This window comes from Tachysurus fulvidraco, chromosome 16, assembly GCF_022655615.1.
Source record: "Tachysurus fulvidraco isolate hzauxx_2018 chromosome 16, HZAU_PFXX_2.0, whole genome shotgun sequence".
NCBI lineage: Eukaryota > Metazoa > Chordata > Actinopteri > Siluriformes > Bagridae > Tachysurus > Tachysurus fulvidraco.
Genome location: NC_062533.1, coordinates 9,419,032 through 9,440,514, shown reverse-complemented (window position 1 = coordinate 9,440,514; position 21,483 = coordinate 9,419,032). Strand labels below are relative to the sequence as shown.

At 37.4% G+C, this 21,483-nt stretch overlaps 2 protein-coding genes across 7 annotated transcripts in view; both read right to left on the bottom strand.

Annotated features, from left to right (window-relative positions):
- The window catches only part of lamp5 (lysosomal associated membrane protein family member 5), an 8,247-nt gene extending 7,158 nt beyond the window's left edge, over positions 1 to 1,089 (bottom strand). The window contains exon 1 of the transcript XR_007138083.1: positions 1 to 1,089. This exon is cut by the window's left edge and continues 1,087 nt beyond it. The gene's annotated coding sequence lies outside the window, so the exon portion shown is untranslated.
- A 372-nt stretch (positions 1,090 to 1,461) lies between these two features.
- LOC113644350 (1-phosphatidylinositol 4,5-bisphosphate phosphodiesterase beta-4) overlaps positions 1,462 to 21,483 on the bottom strand; it is a 62,024-nt gene continuing 42,002 nt past the window's right edge. For 4 of the 6 annotated variants that reach the window (XM_027149095.2, XM_027149094.2, XM_027149096.2 and 1 more), the window contains 16 exons: positions 21,122 to 21,173; positions 19,790 to 19,892; positions 19,446 to 19,610; positions 14,320 to 14,524; positions 11,572 to 11,660; positions 11,337 to 11,487; positions 10,946 to 10,995; positions 10,490 to 10,555; positions 9,609 to 9,724; positions 9,444 to 9,519; positions 8,189 to 8,364; positions 7,135 to 7,236; positions 6,987 to 7,044; positions 6,793 to 6,879; positions 6,577 to 6,613; positions 1,462 to 3,624 (listed from right to left, as the gene is read on the bottom strand). In XM_027149095.2, coding sequence (XP_027004896.1) covers positions 3,536 to 3,624; positions 6,577 to 6,613; positions 6,793 to 6,879; positions 6,987 to 7,044; positions 7,135 to 7,236; positions 8,189 to 8,364; positions 9,444 to 9,519; positions 9,609 to 9,724; positions 10,490 to 10,555; positions 10,946 to 10,995; positions 11,337 to 11,487; positions 11,572 to 11,660; positions 14,320 to 14,524; positions 19,446 to 19,610; positions 19,790 to 19,892; positions 21,122 to 21,173 — 1,622 coding nt within the window. In that variant the 3' untranslated portion in view covers positions 1,462 to 3,535. The remainder of the gene's footprint in view (positions 3,625 to 6,576; positions 6,614 to 6,792; positions 6,880 to 6,986; positions 7,045 to 7,134; positions 7,237 to 8,188; positions 8,365 to 9,443; positions 9,520 to 9,608; positions 9,725 to 10,489; positions 10,556 to 10,945; positions 10,996 to 11,336; positions 11,488 to 11,571; positions 11,661 to 14,319; positions 14,525 to 19,445; positions 19,611 to 19,789; positions 19,893 to 21,121; positions 21,174 to 21,483) is intronic. The other 2 variants (XM_027149098.2, XM_027149101.2) reach the window with 1 other exon arrangement.

The following is a 21,483-nucleotide window of genomic DNA, read 5'->3' as shown; positions in this document are numbered from 1 at the left end:
ACCTCATCGCAGTGACGTCCGCTTTGTCCGAGTCCGATCTGTTGGCTTTTTTTATAGGCGTGAGCAAGATACCGAGCGGACCGGATAGAGCTCCGGCGGTGTGCGCGTGGATTTTGGACGTCCTGGTTGAAGCTGGGCTGTGATGCTCTGTCCCTCTGGATAATGGTGGGAGATGGTTGTTCAGGCAGCTTTCAGCTACTTGCTTTAAAGTTTGCGAAACGCGGGATCTCTGAGGCGGTCTCGGTGTGAGCACACCTGAAAAAGCACAGCCTTGTGGAGATACTGGCCATCTATCCTTCTCAGACTCACTTTCAATCTCTAACTCCTCGATAGAGTCCATGGACATCATTCTGTTCCATAAATTAGGGCATTTCCTCCGGCTCGAGCTTTTGCTCTGGTGCGTGTCTGAAACTTCAGATGGTTGTTCCTTTTCGGAGTTTGTGTCCTCTCCCTCGTTGGCACACAAAAGTGCAAATCTTTCATCTAATGCGTCCTTTTTGGAGTTGCTCATTAACGCGGATAAACAATCGGTGTGGCCCAAGTACTTTGCTACCTCCACTGCTGAGTTACCTACTTTGTTTTGGCGGTCGATTTGGAGCCCAAGCCGTTTGAAGGCCTTCACCAGAAATTCAACGACCAGTGAATGGTCAGCGACCGCGGCGTACATGAGCGCAGTGTTTCCCCACGCGTCCACAATCTCCGGATCGGCGTTGTTCTTCACCAGCATCTTTACGGCGTCCAGGTAGCCTTTCTCACACGCGTAACTAAGCGCCGTGCGCCCACACTCGTCCTGCTGGTTTACGTTAGCGCCTCTCTGTAACAGCAGGTTCATGAACTTGGCTCTGGCGCGCGAGTCCGGCAAAAACACAGACGAGATAAGCGGCGTGAGCTCGTCGTCGCTTTTCGAGTCCACGATCTTACCGTCCAGTGCGTCCAGGATGAACCTAGCTAGGTGCATTTTGTCTTTCGAGATGGCATCCAGAAGGAATTTGGTGTCGGTTTTTGAGTCCGACTTATCGGATAGCTTCAGCATGGCGTTTTGTTCTGAATGGAGGAGATTGAACCGAGCACCAGGCCAGAGGAAAGAAAGTTCTCACCTCCAGATCGAGGCATCTTCACGCGCCTCTTTATAACCGCGGCGCTGTGCCGTTTCCACGGCGACCCCAACACCATCTGCGGACTTTGTAGTTTCTGAACGCGGGCATTAATGCGGTAATTAGCAGAAAGGCTTCAGAGGGAACATGAATGCACTTGGCATCTGAATGTGCATGTGAACTGTAAGACATTCGAAATCCATGGAAACATGGAAAATATCAAATGAAAAAAACATGTGGATTTAACATATTCAGCTCATGCATAACGCAGAATGTCTCATTTAAATCCCTAATTGGCATCTTGAAAATAACGCCTCATTCTAACGTCCTCACTGCCTCCATTGAATAAGTACAGGCAGACACGGTGTCATGTAACACTTGTATAGTTTATTGGTACACATACTATAAAACAGTATTAAAGTCGCAGGATAACAACAGTACTTTAGTGTTTCCCATTGCTAGAATTTTGACAAGTACAATATAAATACAAAAACACCCACATAATGGTCCATTGACTAGCTGCATATAGCTAAAAAAACAAAAAAAAAAACAAACAAACAGTACAAACAGATGAATTTAAAAGCAACATTGTTCTGCAAAATAAGTTTTTTCCTCTGCCAACTGTATAGCAAAAAATCTACATGAAAGTCGGAGAACAACCAACCAGTGCAAAAAGCCTCTAACATGAAATATATTTTTAAACCGCACACTATATTTAATGTTTATTTATATATTTATATCTGTATATAAATAACCCCTTATTTTGGCATTTTCCATTTGTAAAATAATTTAAACATCCTAACAGACATCAAGTGGCACATTTGTAAGCAATGGGTTTAAGTTTAAAAGCACTTTGCTTATTATTCCATAACAGATATGTAGTGAAAACACATTATAGGTACCAGTCTTCATTTTAAAGATTGGAAAAAAGGAAAGAAAATAACTTAGTGGTGTTAAGTCGCATTCCCATAACAGACATGTACACTATCCCGGAGCCCTTTCAGAATCAGCATACTGTTAAACCCTCTGGTGAAATGAACTACATTCATATTTTGCAGTATATACAATATACTTTCTTTCCTATCTGATTTTAAGAGGTATCATCAGATAGTGGCATGATACTTCACTGCAGTGGCCTATCCTATTGCTGGAGGCAAACATTTTTAGGTTTTGTTAAGTGAAGACTGATGTGTTGCCTGCTTCAGAGCACAAAGCAGGAGCTGCCTATTTTTTTAACACAAGAGGGACCAAGTTATATGACTTGAGTACAAGATTACAGCCCAAGTACTAACATTAAGAGCCTTTACTAACCAGCACCTCTTCCTTCAATCCAAGTTATCTTTATTGCACTTATCCAATTTCAATGATTGCTGCCAAATTAACTTTCTGATTGTAGAGTGCAGGGTGCAAATTTTGGCTACCAAAAAGTCCCCGTAGCTCAGGAAAACGTTTTGTCCCTCATTCCTTAAATCACATGGGTATTTGGGTCCATCATGGAATGTCAACACCATAGCTCTCTTTACATGTAAATGTGCAATTAAACATACAGTGTAACAGAAACAGTACAGTGTCAAAATGTATCTGCAAACACAAAAATCTCATAGTGGTATTTCTAACCAAACAGTGCTAAAAGATTTCTAAAGCAACGTTTTACCTGATAAGAAATTAAATGAAATAGAATTAAGTCTTAAAAATGAAGCGATGCATTCATAAGAAAAACAAAACAAAACAAAACAAAAAACGTGCTTTCTTCATTTGGTTTCATTCAAATCAGACCGTTCCATCCTCAGTACAGTGTTTTGACATTCAACTGTTTATTCTTAGCACCGGTATAACCGAGTGCACTGCTACAAATTTCTTTGACAGCCTTTGACAGATAAAGTGCTCAGAATTTGTTTACAGAAATTTGTGTTGACAAAGAACACAACTAAAATCGTTTCAGTTACACTTTTATATGCCTGGTGCTGCTACTACAATCTAGTACCACTGAGACATAAGTTAAAAGGCTTATAAAGAACACTTGGAGTTCTGTCCGTCTTGAGCCACCATGACAGGAATGGGCTGTGGTCTGTACTGTGAGCACTGGCAATGAAAGAAAAACACTGCTGTATGTGTGCATCCAGCATCAGCCTAGATCCTGCAGAAGAAGGAGCACCTCAGCAGCGAGGACAGACTAAAGACAGAGGTTGATGTTAGGGGCTGGTTGGATATAGGCAGAGGGGAGAAGCTGAGCAAAAGGGAGCAACGGTGGAAATGTGAATAGGGGTGGAGCCAGAATTTTCGTTCCATGCAAGATGGAGTTCCTACAGATCAACAAAGGGTCGACAGGAGGTTCAGAGTATCTGAGGACAATGAGAAGTAGAAGTGTTCAGAGTTTATGGAAATTTATAGAACAAGGGACTTGAGGATGGCGGTGTAGAGAAGGAGTCTCTATTTGTTACTCAGTTGACGGTTGGAGCGGTTAAACTACTGTGGCTGGTCTGCGGTCCATCTCCGCCTCCAGCTTCACCATCTGCTGCATGTCCTTGGCCTGTATGGATCACACAGACAGACAGATTTTCTTTATAATGGCCATTACATGTCACAGTGTCTTATTACATCAAATAAAAGCGTGTTATTCTTGAATTCCAAAATTAATATGCTGTTTTATTAAGTAATAGTATTTGGGCACTTTTGTTATATAAGTATACTTCCAGTGCATCTCTCCACTTCATTTACACACAATGTATTTTGACTTTGTTCTAAGTATCCAGACACTATAAAACAATTAAACAAAAATAAAAATAGTTCTAGACATAAATGCTGCAATTTTTTTTTTAATTGTGTTATTATGAAAAATGTCATTGGCCATTCATGCATTAGCAATCATGGTGAATGTCGGTGAAAGTTTTAGGGACAAAACGACAAAGTCACCACAACTAGTTTAATATACAGGTGTAAATTTCATGGACAATGACAGAGACAACAGATATAAACAAAGCAATCCTATCTGTTCTTATGCTGTGAATCTAATAAGCAATACACAAATAGGCTGTGGCATTCAAGTGATTGGTATCTAAAGTGTGCCAAGAAATCATTCCTTACACAATTACACCTCCATTTGCTCAGTAGATGTTTTTCTTTATTGCATCATTTTAAGTAAACTAGACAGTAAAAGTAAGTAGACTGTTGTGAGTGAAAACCTAACAGCCCATCTAGCATCAACACTCATGTCAATCAAAATTAGTGAAATTACATTTTTCTAAATTGTTAATTATTTTCTAAATGGTTTATTGGTGTTCTTAATAAAGTGCTCATTGAGTGTAGATTTTAATATTTATAATAATAAATGAAATGTAAATGTTAAGTGTATAAATGCACTGAAAGTACATTAAATAAACATTTGCACTTATTTCCCCTCATTGTAGTACTAAACCATTTGCATACCATGCAGTGATTTCTGCTCGACCTGAATCGGGAAGCTGAAATGACTTCAACTGGAACACTGTTTAAATATTTTTAAAGCTCACAAAACTAATTCATACCTATTAACATTGGTCTTGTGTTTTTAAATCAACAGCTATTTACACATCAAATATTCATGTTAACCCAAGGTTAATGAAGTGCTTCTGCGATATGGTCTTGTAGGCATCAGGCCACATTAGCACCATCCTATGTGTTCCCGACTACCTCTAGAAATGATCAGTCCACAATCTGTTCACATACAGTATATCCTTAACACTTTCCACTTGTAAACAAATGCTAACACCTGATATACCACAGCACTGTTAGAAAGCTCACATTGTTGACTATTGAGTAATTTTCAATAACAGCATGGATTAAGCAGTAGTTCTGTATACAAAATGTACATCAATGCAAAAATCCAGCACTATACTCTATACAACACAACGTGCCACACAACGCCCTTGTGCATGTAATCAACCTAAACGTGCTTCACATGGCCACGCCTCATTATAAGAGTGGCTCATTCTAAGCTACGTCAGGTAATAGAGTAGCAACATGCTGCTCTGATTTGTGAGCAATTATATTATGCTAGAAAAGAAAAGAAACTTAGAATTAGAGATGAAATATTAGGAAATGAAAAAAAAAAGAAAATCAGCACTACCCACATGGCTTAACGCCGATGAGCTGTGTACCAAAATTACTTGAATCTCGTTCCAGTATAAGCGATTTATATGTTCTTTCTGTGATAAACGAACCCAATACTGTGTCTCATAACCCCCATAGCCCACGTAAAAGTACGTCATTTTCACAGCACTGAAACTTGTATGGTGGACGCATGAAATAATCATTGCTAAGTTGCAAATTTATTTGAGGAGACGTTGACTTAACTTTTATTTAAAGGGCTCTCCAGGATCAGTGCTTGTGTAACATTATCCAGTAAACATTAGCTTGTAATCACACCCTCTAGTGTCACCCATATGAGGATGGGTTCCCCTTTGAGTTTGGTTCCTCTCAAGGTTTCTTCCCTTCCAATTTAAGGGAGTTTTTTGCCTGAGTCACCTCAGACTTGCTCATTGGGGATAAATACATATACATACATACGTACATACATACATACGTACATACGTACATACACACTGAACTATATACTGTATATCTTGAATTTTTACTATATTAATTCTCTATATTTCTCTTTATGTTTACCTTCTGTTCTATGTTTATGTTCTGTAAAGCTGCTTTGAGACAAAGCCCATTGTAAAATGCGCTATACAAATAAACTTGAATTGAATTGAATAATAAAGTTAGTATTCACAAGAACTACTTTAACTTCCACAACAATAAACAAGCATAAAGGAATTAAAGGTGTAACAAGTCCCTTTTTTTCAATAAAAATTGTAATGGGTAAATATTAATGTGGTGTAAGAGAAACAAATTAATTTGGGATGTGAAAAATAATGCACTAAAGGCTGTCTTACACAACTCTTTTTGCCTAGGTGGCTAAGGTAAGATGGAGTAAAGGTGATATGTGGGAAATTTTATCATAGTAGTGGAATGAGTAAATGGGAATATACTGGGAGATAACAAGGAAATATTAGGAATTTCAGTTATGGGTTTTCTCTCAAACCTCAGTTTTATTATTACTCCATGTTCGTTACTCCAAGAAAGTCACACCATCTCTTAATTAGGTGTGAACAAAATTATTGATGTATGTAGCTTGAATTAGATATAATGACTGATTCTATGACTGAAATAAAGTAAAGCCCACAGGTACCAGAAATCATCTAGAGCAGGGTTTCACAGTGTCTAACAACTGATAGCAGGCATTATAAGGTTCAGCACAAAATGTCTGATCTACTATAGGACCCATACTCACCACAATCACTTCCATTCTGTGAGTCTAAACCTCAACTTTACTGAAAATGAACTTTTAAAATGTAAATGATAACACATCAAGACATTAGTGAACACGATTGGACTGAATTACAGAGAAGAGAAGCACATGCTGATTTTAGGAGAATGGAGGAATGTGTGAGCCTACCTTGACTCTGAGAGTTTGCATGATGTGATTTCAAAAGCTGTTTAAAAAAAAAGTAAATTGTATGTAAATGAATGTGAGTATAACATGTAATGGAACATAAACAGAAAAAAAAATGAAATGATGAGGGTGTTCAGCTTTATTCCAATGAACATTTAAATCTATCTAGATAGTCTTGCTGTACTATTGAAAATAAAAAAAAACCTCCAGGGTTCATACCTGCTCGATGAACTTCTCCAGTTTCTCCAGCTGCTCACGCTGCGATTTCTGCAACTGCTCCATTTCTTTTGAGTGCTTCATAGCCAACTATGGGGACAAACACTTCTCTTTTTAAAACACAGTGCTCAAATATGTATAATATTTAATTCTAATAACAGTAGTTCATAATTAATGCAAGAAAACAGACAACCAACCCTTTTTCGTTCTTCAAGAAACTTTTTCGTATTACTGCTGTTTAATTCCCGCACTCTCCTATCATATAAAAAGATATCAGATACAGTAACACATGACCCATTACACAAATACAAACATGAAATTTGCTTTACTGCAACTAGCATGTACCTTTCCCTCTCAGCCTTGTTTTTAATGCTCTTGTCCTGGCTGATGGCTTTACTGTTTTCCATGGACGTCTTGGCCTGATTAGCCTTCATTTCTTTGCTCTGTCTGTGTAAAGAAACAGCAAAGACTCAAATGAATCTTTTGCTACTGAATATCTCCATAAGTAATATGTTGTTGCATCTTTTTGAGTTTAAAGTTTATAACAAATTCATGTAATGATTAAAACAGGCATAGATGAAGAAGGAATAAGAGAAAAGAGAATGCCTACAGTAAATAACCAAGACTAAAAACATACACTTATCATACTGTACCATGCTGTGTAGAATGTAAAGAGCAATCTGTTTGGCTTCAGTCCAGCATTAAAGATGCAGCGTTAATGATTTAAGTAATTCAAGGAGAGGGTTCATTACTGTAAATGACTTATATCTAATCCTATGGCCTTCAGGCATCAGATCTTAATCCTCTTGAATACCTTTGGGGGGTTCTGGGTAATGTATTGAACAGTGCTGGCCACAACTATCATCAAAACACCATTTATGAACGATCAACAGTTCCATTTGATGAACGATCAGCAGTTCCAGAGATATACAGAATCTATCTAAAGTACACTGAAGCTGTTCTGATGGCTTTGGGGAGACCCAACACCTAAATAAGTCTCTCTGGGTTGTTGTTCCATTAATTTGTCATTTGTCTGTTGCATTGCTGGCAGTTTGTCATGGGAGACAGTATTTCTAGATCTCCTAGTAAGGCATGAGCATAATTTATCTCCAGTTATAGAAATTCAGGCATTGTTGATGTTTTGTCATTGTTGCTATAGAAACTGCTAAGAAGATCACCAAAACTGGGAAAGTAATGCCATTAAACTCCTTAGACCAAGTCCAGACTTAGTTACTATATAAATCGGGTAAAGAGATGAATAAAAACATGTCTATTTCACAATCACACTAAGTCAACATAACCCAATGTTCTTTAGTGTAAACAGAGCTAAAAGCGACTGCCATTTGTAAAACTGCAAACTGTATCTTACTGGCACAAACACAAACATTCACAAACTCACCTTTCATGGATAAGTTTGAGCTGCAGGGTTTGCTGTTCCTGGACGGTGGACAGTAGTTTCTTCAGATGCTCACACTGTTGCGTCACATGTGCGTCCTTCATCTCCTGCTCCTCCGTGCTGTGAGAATCTATCATCTCAGACCACTCCTTCGTCTGCTGGGCTACAATATCCTTCACCTGCAGGATGACAGACCCATTACTATACATTCCTTGCTTTTGGATCAGAAGATATACAGCCAATCCTCAAATTCATTCATAATAATTCATTCATAAATGCTCTAATGCATCGTTTTTTATTTGTTTCTTGACCTGGTGTTTGTGTTCACAATTTTTCTTAGAATTATTGTGAATTTAATTGAAATCTGACACAACTGCCCTTAGATTTGCATTATATGTTACAGCATTTGGCAGACACCCTTATCCAGCGTGGCTTATATTTTTATTTCAATTCATACAACTGAGCATTAAGGGTCTTGATCAGCATTTTCAGCAGTTGGTGAACCAGGAAATTGAACACAACCTTCCCATCAGCAATCCAACACCTTAATCACCAGGCTACTACAAACCAAACAACGACTGATTATTTAGCAGAAACTTCAATTCGAATACATATTTAAATTTCTAGGAATTTTAATGATGCCATACGTTTCATTATCGTATGTAAGAATCATGTCAGAAGAGTGAATTGGTTGAATGGTTTAAATATAGGATAAGATCAAATATATTATGACTGTATTGAATTGGCTACCTGAGAAAAGAAGAGTCAAACTTTGAGATTTGTAATAAGCACTTTAGTGAAAATGAAAATGTAAGGAGTTAAAAGCATGGATTTGTTCATAGACATATAATTAAATAAGAGCTTAAGTGTTCCGTTTTTCTGAGATACATATTTCCTAAAATGACATTTAATTATTATCGATAAGAAGCTTTAATTCAATGATTCTGATCATTTTAAGAGTGAACACAGGCATGTAGGAGTTTTACAGTGTCATGCACACATTTGATCTTGTCACCCTTAAACCTTTCCATTTTATGTAATGTTACATGTTGGTTGTACTCTCAATATAGTCTCAATTGTGACATTGGTGTTCTCAAAATTTGCCATTTTTTTTAACCAAAACTATGACTCAGACATTTGGTCTTGGTTTTCCCAGTGTTCTCTAACTGGGGCTTTCTATAAACAAAAGTATTTACACCAAGATTATGTGACACTTTAAATAAAGGATGTAATGTACAGTGAAGTTCTGGTGAAGTACCTTTGCTTTATGGTCTGATGTGAGGGTCTCCACCTTTACTGCAATTTCCTTCTTTAACTCGGAGCAATTGTTTTCTCTGCAGTGAAGAAAAGCAGGAAAATATATATAAGTTTCTGTATAAGGCCGTTCTTTTATGAGCAATTTTCATTTAGCGAGTTTAATTACCCTTTCTTCTTGATTGCTTTCTCTAGCAGCTTCTCCAGTGTAAATTTCTCTTTGTCATGCTGAGCCACCATCTTGTCCACTTGGGTGCAATGGGATTTCTGCATGGCATTGTGGTCCTGAAAATAGAAACTCGGTTAAAACAAAAACCTTAGAACCTTATAAAATGTTAAGAGGACTTCTTAAATAAGATTAAAGTCTCATTTAAATGTGTCCCTTAAGAGAGAAGAACATCGCTGGAAAATACAAGCTACTGCATAAACAGCAATATTGTCTTTATCAGGATAAGTGGAACACACACACACACACACACACACACACACACACACACACACACACACACACACACACACACACACACACACACACACACACACACACACACACACACACACACACACACACACAGTGAAGGAGCCAGACAACTTAACAATTCTAATGAGTGCCAGACATTGGATCAAAGGTTAGCAAATTGGACTTTGTTAGCAAAGGTTAGCAAAATGTTTTTGACCAGGTGACAAGATAATACAAGAAGATGCAAATAAAAAAAATCAGCATCTGTAAAAAGTGTAAATAGAAAACGTTTAATTTAATGTACATCTTTCACTTTATCATTGCAGGCTTGGTTTTTGCAGTGAAATTCATACCATGGATCTGGGAGGTAATTCACTTAAACTAGAGACAAAAGGGCTTTGAGCCACTGACAGACAATTGAAAAGGCACCAGGACCAGAAAACATCTCAAGTGTGAAAGCACCATTTGGATCTGTGTATACTTCTACATTTACTTGGACTTATATCTAAGTGCTCATAAAGCGTTGAATGAAAGGGATGCTGTGCTGTGAAGTCTGTCTATAGTCAGTGTGCAGAATCAAGAACACTAACCTTTGCATGTCTTTTCTTCAAAGTGTTTAACTCTTTCTGCTGCTTCTTTATCAGTTTAACATAGGTCTGAGAAGAGATCAGTTTATTATTAGAGAAAATAAAAGTTGTTTATTATTATTAAATGTTCACATAGAAGTTTATAGATGTCCAAGGATATATGTATGTAATAATAATACTACTACTACTAATAATAATAATTTTATATATATATATATATATATATATATATATATATATATATATATATATATATATATATATATATATATATATAAAACCTGTCATACATACTTAGGACGTTCTAAAGATTTAAAAATTCCCAAGTTTCAAGTTTATTTAACTTCATACTTATTCAACTTGATACTTAGGCTTTTTAGGTTAGTGTGAGATGTTATAGGCCCAAAAACGTTTCATTATTAATATTTTAGTAGAAGTAGTAAAAGCAGTAAGTTTCACCTTCATCTGTTTCAGGTCCTCAGTGGTCACCTGGTTTACCAGAGCAGAATCTGGAGGAAATGTCAAAATTTACAGCATGTCCTTCAGCAGAAAAACTTTATGTCCAATATAACATATGTTACATAGTAAATGCAAGGTTATGTTACAGTTTAAATGTCAATTTAAATGACAAAATGCAAAATTGTAGATCAAATACAAATAGATTTTATTTCGCTAGCTTATTGTTAATGTAATTGTAAAATAAATTACTCTCTGGATCAGACAGGGATTATTTTTATTGGCTGAACACCACATCACCAGATAAGACAGAAGCATAATTTGTTATCTTTTGATGAAATTGTATGTGATTGTACCATTTGCCTGTATTTAGGTTTGTACAGATCAGTCTCACCTTTCTTGGTTTCGGAGCTGTTGTTCTGAGTGCTGCTGTACGTCTGACCCATGTCTGAGCTGGTCTGAGGCGTCACGTTCGCTTTCACCTGATTCACTTTGCCCTTCTTATCGTTCTTGGACATTTCGTTTGGCACATCTGCAATGTCACTCTACATCAAGACAATGTTATTTAGAACTACAGATATCAGCACAATTAAAGGTGACAGGGCAAAGTGTGTGCTCAATGAGCATACCGTTTCTATGCCAAGAGCTCGCATCTGATCTGCTCTCTTCTCTGCTATGGAAAGGAACTTCTTTGGGTCTGAGAGGGCATCCACAATAGCTAGAAAAGGGACAGTCACAGATCATACTCTGAGGTGAGCAACAAAATAACACAATATTTGAACATTTCAGCATGGGTTTTCTTCCTGAGAGCATGTGCTAAAACTAATTGGGGTTTATCGTCCTCTCTTTTCCTCAGCCAGCACCTTCATGAATAAATTGTGGTCTTCATTAGAGAATGAGTGCTGGACCAGCAGCACAAAGGCTCCAGCTGAAAGAGAGAAAATAACAACAAACACACACCCTCAACAAGCCTCTTACAACACAGCAGAGGAAGAGGACTCACTTGCCATTCAGCACATGCTAATCAAACGCACATATTCATTCATGTTATTAAAAGATCTCAAAGGAGATCATGAAGCTCCAGAACCCAAACCACTCGCAGTTCTGCTACTGGCTGCAAGAACAAAGAGGAAAATCCATGCATAGGCTATAAACAATAGATCATATTCTCTTTAGGCTTTTAAAAAGCAAATTAATGGCTGATTCCATGATTTTACAAGTAGTATTGTTTAAAATGTCCTCAAATAAATGTCCGTAAATAATTTAATAATCAGAAAAATAGAAGAAAAAAAAACAAGTCAAAGTTCATGTTAAGAATTTGAGTGAAATTCACGTGTTCATTTTTGTGCCAAAAAAACTAAGAAACTACTTCAGCTTTCTTTTCAGAACCTCTCACTCAGTACAGAAAATACCCTCTACTAAAAGACACTCATGTATCAAAATTCCTTCAGTTTCCCAGTTGTAACTGAAACTTGACGGATCGTTCATAGTTGGAAAAACTTGTATTTGCATTAAATCTAACAGCATTGGAGCTAATCTGCTGCATTTCAGAGACAAAGTAATAGTGATATGACTGATCCGGACAGCTGGGAACCAGCTCCATGTGTTTCTGGGTCTGTTTAAAGAAGGTTCTCCATGCAGTTATTGCTCAGTCATGAGTCAGCTGTGCTAGTGTGCAATTCTCTTGGGTATATTTTGTTATATTCTCTGGCATCTCTAGCCAACTTTTATAGTTTTATCCATCCTTTTATAACTTTCATAAGCTCCAAGTGTTTGTAAATATAAAAAAAGGGTATTAATCTCTAGTTGTGGCCTGGACTTTTAGTGGTTCTGAGCTCTAAGAATGGACCATTGACATGCTCTGCACGTGGACCCATCTGTGTGGCTCACTGAAAGTGTCAGATTTTACTGGTCACATTCTCAAATACAAGATGGCACCAGAATATCAACAGTACATGCTATTGCACCTACACTCTGTAAGGAGGCGCAACTACTATTCAAGTCTTATTCATTGTCCTTAATATCAACATCAAAATTCTATAATGCTTAAAGTCAGTACTGTTTACAATGACTCTGTGTGAATTTCTTCTCCACCCTAAAGGTCTTTACTTATACCAGCAAAACATTTAAAGGAGAACACCTAAACTATTTATACGGTTAAACAGTCACACGCTGATTAAGTGCTTTATAAACAGAAGGGCACTGGGGGCTGAGAGCGAGTCCACAGAGACGCCTGACATATGAGCGCTCAAACACATCATCTGGATAGATCTAGGTCATCGCTACAGGGCAGAGATGTGCTCTCGGTACAGTCAGGACATGTAGAGTTTCAACTAAATACCAGAGGTGGCTTCTGGCTGTAGAAGTAAAATCAATTTTCTAAAAAATGGTATAATCGGCAATATTCAAATACCTCGAAAGTATTTTAAGGTAGTTGTTTTGAAACACAAAACTTTCCCTTTAGTGTGTCCTCCAAAGCCATGACCTTAAACTACATATGCAGTGCTCTCTAGACTAAAATGAGTGGCTGTTACTGCAATGGGCAGGGGTAAGGTTTCTCAATTAATAGCCAATCTATAATGGCTATAATGTCCATATTCTATAATGTCTATATTATAATTCTCTAATTCAATTCTATAATAGCCAGACATGTAATTAAACAAGCAGTTTTCTGCACCCATAATAACATAGTGGAGGCACCTCCATTTCCTGACTGATTACAGGGTGGTGGGCCATGTTTTTGTTCTTCCATTATCGGAACCAGACAGCGTGTCTATCAGTGATGGTGGTCTAAAAGTCTACCCGATACTAGTGTGGATAGCAGTAACTTAAGACTGTGAATTCTCCAAAGACTGACAAATGTAGTCACATAAAAACAGAATTTTCAAAAACATTGACTCGGGTTGATTCAACCTGCTTTGTTAAGTATTATTGTGTGTGTGTGTGTGTGTGTGTGTGTGTGTGTGTGTGTGTGTGTGTGTGTGTGTGTGTGTGTGTGTGTGTGTGCGCGCGTGTGTATATTTGTGCATGTTTGTGGAAGGTGTAGGTGGTCTGAATCACTTGTTATTTTGCCCACTCGAGTACTCAATACCAAACTCGAGTAGAGTGCTTGAGGACTCTAATGCTTAAATTTGCAGGAACTTAGCTGCTTAAAATATGAGTTTGCATTGTGTAGTAGATAAATGTAAAATACAAATAATGCAAAAAAGAAAAAATAACTGTTAAACAGCTGGTAAAGTAGTAAATGTTAAAAATGTAATCAAATGCTTGGTAAATGTTGATGCAGAAATTAACAGTGGAATTCCCTCTATTTAAAGTAATCCCACTCACAGGGACATCTATGGAAGAATATTAACAACGTGTGTTTGTATCCTCACCTCCAAAGCCATCAGGCACGTAGGTCTTGAGGACGATATTGCAGAAGACAGTGGGGAGAGAGAGCGGTTTGTTACCCTCATTTCTCAAAGAGATGTGTCTATAGCCAGCCTGCAGACCATCCAGCGGCAGGATCCTCTGACCAATCAGCTTATTATTATCATCGTACACTGCGATTCGCAGCACAGCCAGTTCAGGTAAAATGACCTAGGATCAGACAGAGGAAAAGGACATTACTGACATGGAGATATTACGATTTTACATCCATCCGTTACCGAAACGGCACAGTAATAAAAATTCATGTGAAATTTTTAAGGCACCAACAGCAAGGAACACATATAAGAGCTGCACAAGTCATGTTTCAATACAATATCTTACAGGAGAATCTCTGCATATGGAATCATATTTACATGTGAGCATGCAGCTTGAGTATCATGATTATGAATGAAGAGATGATCTACATAACAATGCAGGTGTAAATGCACCAAAGACACATTTAAAATTTCATTTTGATTTCATTTAATCCAGTGCTCCAAACCAACAGGCCTAAGGTGTTAATTATTATACAAGCATAAATGCATCTTTCTTTTTAAGAAACTTCTTTCAAACCCTCACAATATGTCCATGATACTAAGGACAATAATAACGATATACATTATGTCTTCTTCATTAAACAGACTAATATCTTCTGCATTAAAACAACAACAAAAAAAAATCTCCAAATGTTTGTGATGCAGTGCATGTAATATTGAAACAGGGTTTTACACAAGTGACTGCAGTATAAATACAAATGTCGAGACAGATTAAACGACACTAACAAATAGTTGCAGCCCAATAATGTAGCAGCAATGCTTAAATATCGCAGATCCTTCACAAGATCATTGCTCCTTTATCTGAACATGCAATGCTAAAACGTGTTCTCCTTTTCCTAGCCAATACCCTGGAGGCCAAGGACGATGTAAGTGACTTTACAGCACTGCAGATATGCAGTACAACTTGGTAGCAGATTAGAGGACATACTGAGGAATTAATGCCAAAGGAAAATAAATGATAGAAGAGGAAAAGGAAATGGATATAGTGAAAGGTGTCAATAGGTTAATTTAAAAGAACAACACAGATATAAACAGATACAAAGACAACAGGATAGGTTTTATTAAATATTTAACAAAAAAGGAAGACATTTATTTCAGGGAAATTATTGAGATTTGTACTAAAGAAAAGAACCAGAGGCTATTGCCTGAGATTTATTAATATAATCTAGATTTTGCAGGATTTGTCAAAAGCAGCCGGATCAGCTGCATACTACGGCTCTACGTTTCTCAGCGGTATCCAATTTAAATTTGTAAAGGTCTAGTTAAGCAGTTAACATGGCTGAATGAATACAATTACCTATAAATGCTTAACAATAATGACGGTTTGTGGCTAAAAATAAGACAATTCCAAATTTTTGTTTGAACAAGTGAGACACTAGGTTGAATTAGAACCTGGGAAAATAATCGCATACATTTTCTATCTAATCAAATTCCACCAAAACATAAGTGAAGTTAAATGAATACTATCCTGAATCTATCCCTGTAGGTAGTCTCTGGTCAGATGAGAAGACTTCAGCTATAAGTTTTACATAAAAGACTATAACTGGATAAACACAACAGAAGATCTGCTGTTAAAAGCTTGTGTTCAGAAAAACTGTGTAGTTTTATTTTGCTCCTGCTGATGTCCCATGTCTGTTTGGACAGCTGAAATACCATGGTCTGCCCCCTGGTCGATTCCTTATGGCTTCTGCAGCGCTTCAATAACCTATGGTAATGACGGTGGTGACAACCCAGTAATATCCCATCTCAAAAACTAAAGAGCGGAGATCATATACCACGAGTTAATGCGAAGGCATTTTGTCAGTGTGTAGATTATATAATCTCCCTTTTATACTAGAGTGTATAATCCACTGCTGCACCTCAACAATGTTGTACTCTTTCTACATGATTAAATGCCTCTCAGAAACTGCAAAGCCTGATTGGAGCAGCAATTCTGATAAAAAACAAACAAACAAACAAGCCCACATCCATCTCAAATAAAAGTACACAGTGTTATTTAATTATAAACTAATCCTGAATGAAAATGCAAACGCTTACCATCTTTAACCCAATTGTGTGAAGTATTAATGTGCATGTGTGTGTGTGGAGGGGAGGTTAGTATTGTGTTCATGTGTGTGAATTTATGGATTAATGTAAATATTAATGTGTGTGCTATTAAAGTATATCTGAGGTGTTTGCACAGTCAATGCAGGGCTTTCAGCACTTATCTGAATCAGTGCCCATGTTTAACATTTTTAGTTCTGTGGTGAACGAGTGTTTGGCGTAGGATAATGGCAATAATTGTGTGTGTGTGTGTGTGTGTGTGTGTGTGTGTGTGTGTGTTAAACCAAGTAGTGTGTTCTGAAAATAACAGCAGTGCTTGTATAGGTGTGTGTAAATGTGTGTAGGATAGTCACAGCAGTCAGTGTGTGTGAGAGAAGCTTAGGGAAAGAGAGGGGGCAGCAATGCGGCAGCAGTGATTTATGGCCTGTGCTGGAGTCTCAATGTGATGGTTGAGAGATTCTGCCTTTCTGCTAGTCTCAGCATAATAGCCTTGCTTTCTCTCTCTGTCCCTTGTTCACTCACTCCCTATTTCCTTCAACTAATAAAAATGCTTAAAATACAATAGAATAAAAAATGTTTAAAATACAAATAATGAGCCTTACTAAAATGATCATGTTTATCCAAATCAACTGAGCTACTGAAATACCACCAATTGATGTGCTGTAAATGCAGCACATATTTTCACATTCTGTAGTCTGTCATCTCTCATACTGCTCTGACTCTGTGCCATGACGATAAAAGGAAGCGTTGTATTGAACATATATTTTCACATTCACATTAAGTTCATGAGCTTCAGTATCATTTTTAACACTTCGATGTCACCGCATGCTAAGTTTCTGCTCTCCTTAAAGATCCATTCATCAGTCACTGTTGTACATTTGCCTAAAAAAAATCCTAAAATTAACAAGTAACTCTCCCAAAAGAAACACATGTACCAAAGAAAATGTGCAAAAGAAAATACTAATTTATAGACACAGCTTTTTTTTGGTTAAACCATTCTGCAATGTGAAATTACAGAGAGCAACAAAAAATGTACAAATGAGAAGTAAACAGGAATGGAATAACCATTTAATAGTAAACATGTGAGGACAATGTAAAAACCCATCAGAAGCCACCACAGCTGAACTAAAGGAGTGTTTCTGCCAATGATGTACTTTACATATGTTATATACTTTAATATATAACAATAACTCTGTAACTCAAAAATAATGTTTGTGTCTTGTCTTGCTTTGGCTGTGTCTGAAAATCATGGTGTGACAAAGATGTAAGGAGATGTAAGCAGTTTGTTTCTTTAAATTTAATCATGTTTTTTTGGATAGTTGCCCAAGCCAGTCTAATCAGTTCAGTCTGAACAGCATGTTACTCTGACACACAGTGGGCTTTAATCCTGAGAGTGTTGTTCCCGCAGGCAACCAGTGAAGATGGAGGATCTCCGTGCAGTGCATGGCCGTGTGTGTGTGTGCGTGTGTGCGTGTGTGTGTGTGTGTGTGTGTGTGAGGTGTGAGGCCTTTGTGCTAATGTAGACTAGATATGGTCTTCCCTTGGCTACAGATATTGGGATGTATGTGTGATGTTCTCAGAAACCTGATTATGTTCTTGGAATGTTGCATGTCATAGTGATAGATGTAAATTTGATCAATTACATTTTCAATCACACCAAAATCAAAGCATCTGACAAGTGTTTAAAACAGTGAGGCATGTTTTTGTTATCTAGAGCAACTTACATGTACATCTTAAAGTTTAAAGTTATAGGATTTTTTCTCAAGAGCAGACCACATCCACAGACTTCGTATCAGAAGTCCTATGTCTTCAACACTGAGCTGTATATTTCCTGGGATGAGAATGCCTCTGGTGCCAAAAAGTCTAGTCCTTCCTGTTATTAATTTTTATTCCTGGAGCATTCTTACAATATACATCAAACAAGAAGAAAGATATCAAATCAAAGCTGTCAGACTTTTGAACACAACTGCGTCCTTTGTGGATCAATTTCAAAATAAGTTAACCTGCTGGATACGATGATGATGACGTTGATGATGATGATTCCATGTAAATCCTACAAACATTCAACCACACACATGTTTTTTAGATATCTCACTAATGAGAATTTCTGATGGAAGCAAGGTCATAGGCATAACAATCACTGATGCTGTTTTGCTATCGATGTAGAATAGTTTATAAATGTACAAGAACGAAGGGTGGAATTTTAAAGGAAGCTTTTTCAATTTTGTGGGTAACCAGATATGAAAAGACTAGATCTTTGACTTCTTATTGAGCTACATGCAAAAAGGAAACTGTATAACAATGTCTTTCAGCTCAGGAACAGCTGCAGCTTTCAGAATAAAATTACTTTCATCATGAATGCTGCAGCTTTGGAAACTGATCTGTCTGAGCAAAGCCTACAGATGAGTAGGCCTGATACATGGACTTTTGTGAGATATGAGGGTCAATTCCAGCTGGAACCACCATCAGTAGATTTAGAAAACCAAAATAAAATTAAAAACATAGTGAAGTTTAAACAAATAAACCAAAAAATCAGACTTGCATTATAAAATCTTGGGCACTACTGAAGGTCACATTGCAAATAAAATTCATTTAAAACTCTACATGACCTGCTACAGTCATACTGTATCGTGCTCTACAGGAATTGATAGAAACTGACGAGGCAGCAAGGTTATTGTTTGTGTATTACCGCTTGAAGATGAACACAACACGAAGCATACATGTATGAGGAATAATACATCACCAGAATCATTATGCTGGCAGAGGTCTGTCATATACCCTGCCGGAAATGCTACAGTATGATATTTTACAACAGATGAGTTGTAAATACAGCTATTAAGAAGGCCTTCTTATATGATCACTCTCTGACCCAATTTACACAGAAAAAAGCGATGCTTAATTAGATTATGTAACGCTAATTGTACTTCTGAATAATTACATATTGCTGTGTTTGTCTCCCTGTTTCTCTCCTGTGAGTGTGTGTGGTCACCTACCTTTCTGAAAACGAAAGGTTCTTCGTTGTAGGCTGGGTTCAGGCCGTTGTTCATCACCATGCGAGTGCGGAACTCTTTGCGGATGGTGTCAGTGGGAAGGCCGTACATGTCCACTTCTACATAAGTGCCAATCTTCTTATCGGATAAAAACTGACCTGAGAACACCTGACGGAGACAGATATATACAATATATGTGACAGGTACAAGAATCAGCAATACATAGAAGATTTAAACAATGAATAACATTGGTGTAAGAATATATAAACAGATATGTAGACATGCAGCAGGAAATTGTATTGCTGTAAGAGTTTACTGAAGGTGTACAGTGCCATCTATTGTCTCACCTGAACACTGCAGGTGGCAGCGATGACACCATCCACTGGCGTCTCAGAGAATGGGTCAAACATCCTGTCAGAGCGCCGCATGAAATCTGGCTTCAACAAGTACCTGCAGGAAATGAATACACAAAGCAAAAGTTCAGCTCCCTTAACACACACACACACACACACACACACACACACACACACACACACACACACACACCAGCTACAGCTGAAAAAATGGCTACCTAGGTATTCTTACTACACTTTTTACTTTAAGTCACCGGCATTTTGTGAAAACTATCCACATTTGCCTCCTTAATAATGAAATAATTAATAATAATTAGTAATAATAAAGTAAACCCACGGTTCTTAAAACAATGTCCATAAATAGATTATAAGTAAGTGCTAATTATATTATGGTATTGGCATGACAATAAATATTATATATATAATATCTCCACATATTCAATTCTTATAAATAGACTAACCGACTAGTAGTTTAAATTTGAATGGATTTAGTCAGAAAAAAAAAAAAAAAATTTTCTAAGGAGAATAATAAAAAAAGTGCTGTTGAATGGTCTGTAACAGCACAGCTCAGTCAGCAGACAATTCACATGCTCTTTTAATATGCTTTCCATTGCAGCAGTTTGATTATTTGCCTTTGACCCCAATGAATTTGACATATTCTTGCATATCGTCTTATATTCATACAAATCCAGGGTCCTTGGAAATTGTTCACACTGGAAGTGGTCCCTAAGATTTAGAAAACACTGATGCACAAAATTATTTTAAAGGATTTTACTACCAAATATATAACGTACAAAAAATCTGTAGCTTACTGAATACATACTTCATTAAATGAAAGAAAGATCAAAGCTACCATGTTTACAGCGATGACTGGCTGAACAACCATTTAAGGGAGGTGGTAATTATTTGTCAGATTAATTGTTTGGAGGAAGATTAATGACTGGAGATTTTCCCATTATAAACATCATGAATCATCAAACACAAGAACACACACAAAACAATCACGTTGACAACACCCCTGTTCCTAGTGGTGGGCACACTTCTCAATGTTTCTGCAGTGCAGAGGAAAATGAGGCCCGGCAGAACAGCATGTAACTCTGACACACCGTGGGATGTAATCCTAAGAGTGTGTTGTTCCCTCAGGCAGCCACAGTAGATAGAGGATCTCTGTGCAGCAAAAGACCGGGTATGTGTGAGGCCCAACGTTTAGCGAGTGTTCATTTGTGCTAATGTGGATCGCGGATATGGTCCGCCCTTGGCTACGGCTAATGGGATGTGACACACTTTAATTGATGAGTTTTGCCAGGACGATGATGTTACACTCACCCACACGCACCGTTGTACTCGAACTTCCCCTGGTTCAGCTGCATAGCCAAATCTACACATACATGAAAAAAAGGCATAATAAGCTTTCTCTACCCACTCTTAGTTCTACTACCACACTATTCAACAGCAGTGTAGCCTGCACTCATTAGAAAACCTCATTATGCACTATCTTTCTTTGTTTTTGCAAGTCATGCTGCATTCGAGTGGTGTTGGAAACCGAGTAATACCAAATTCCCTATTTAGAAGTTGTATGCCAAGCATGAAAATCTAACATATCTAACACGTGACTTCACTTGTTTGGTGACTGTATGGTTTTTTAACATTTTCCAGTAAGTATCAAAAGTAGATTTACAAAATTACGA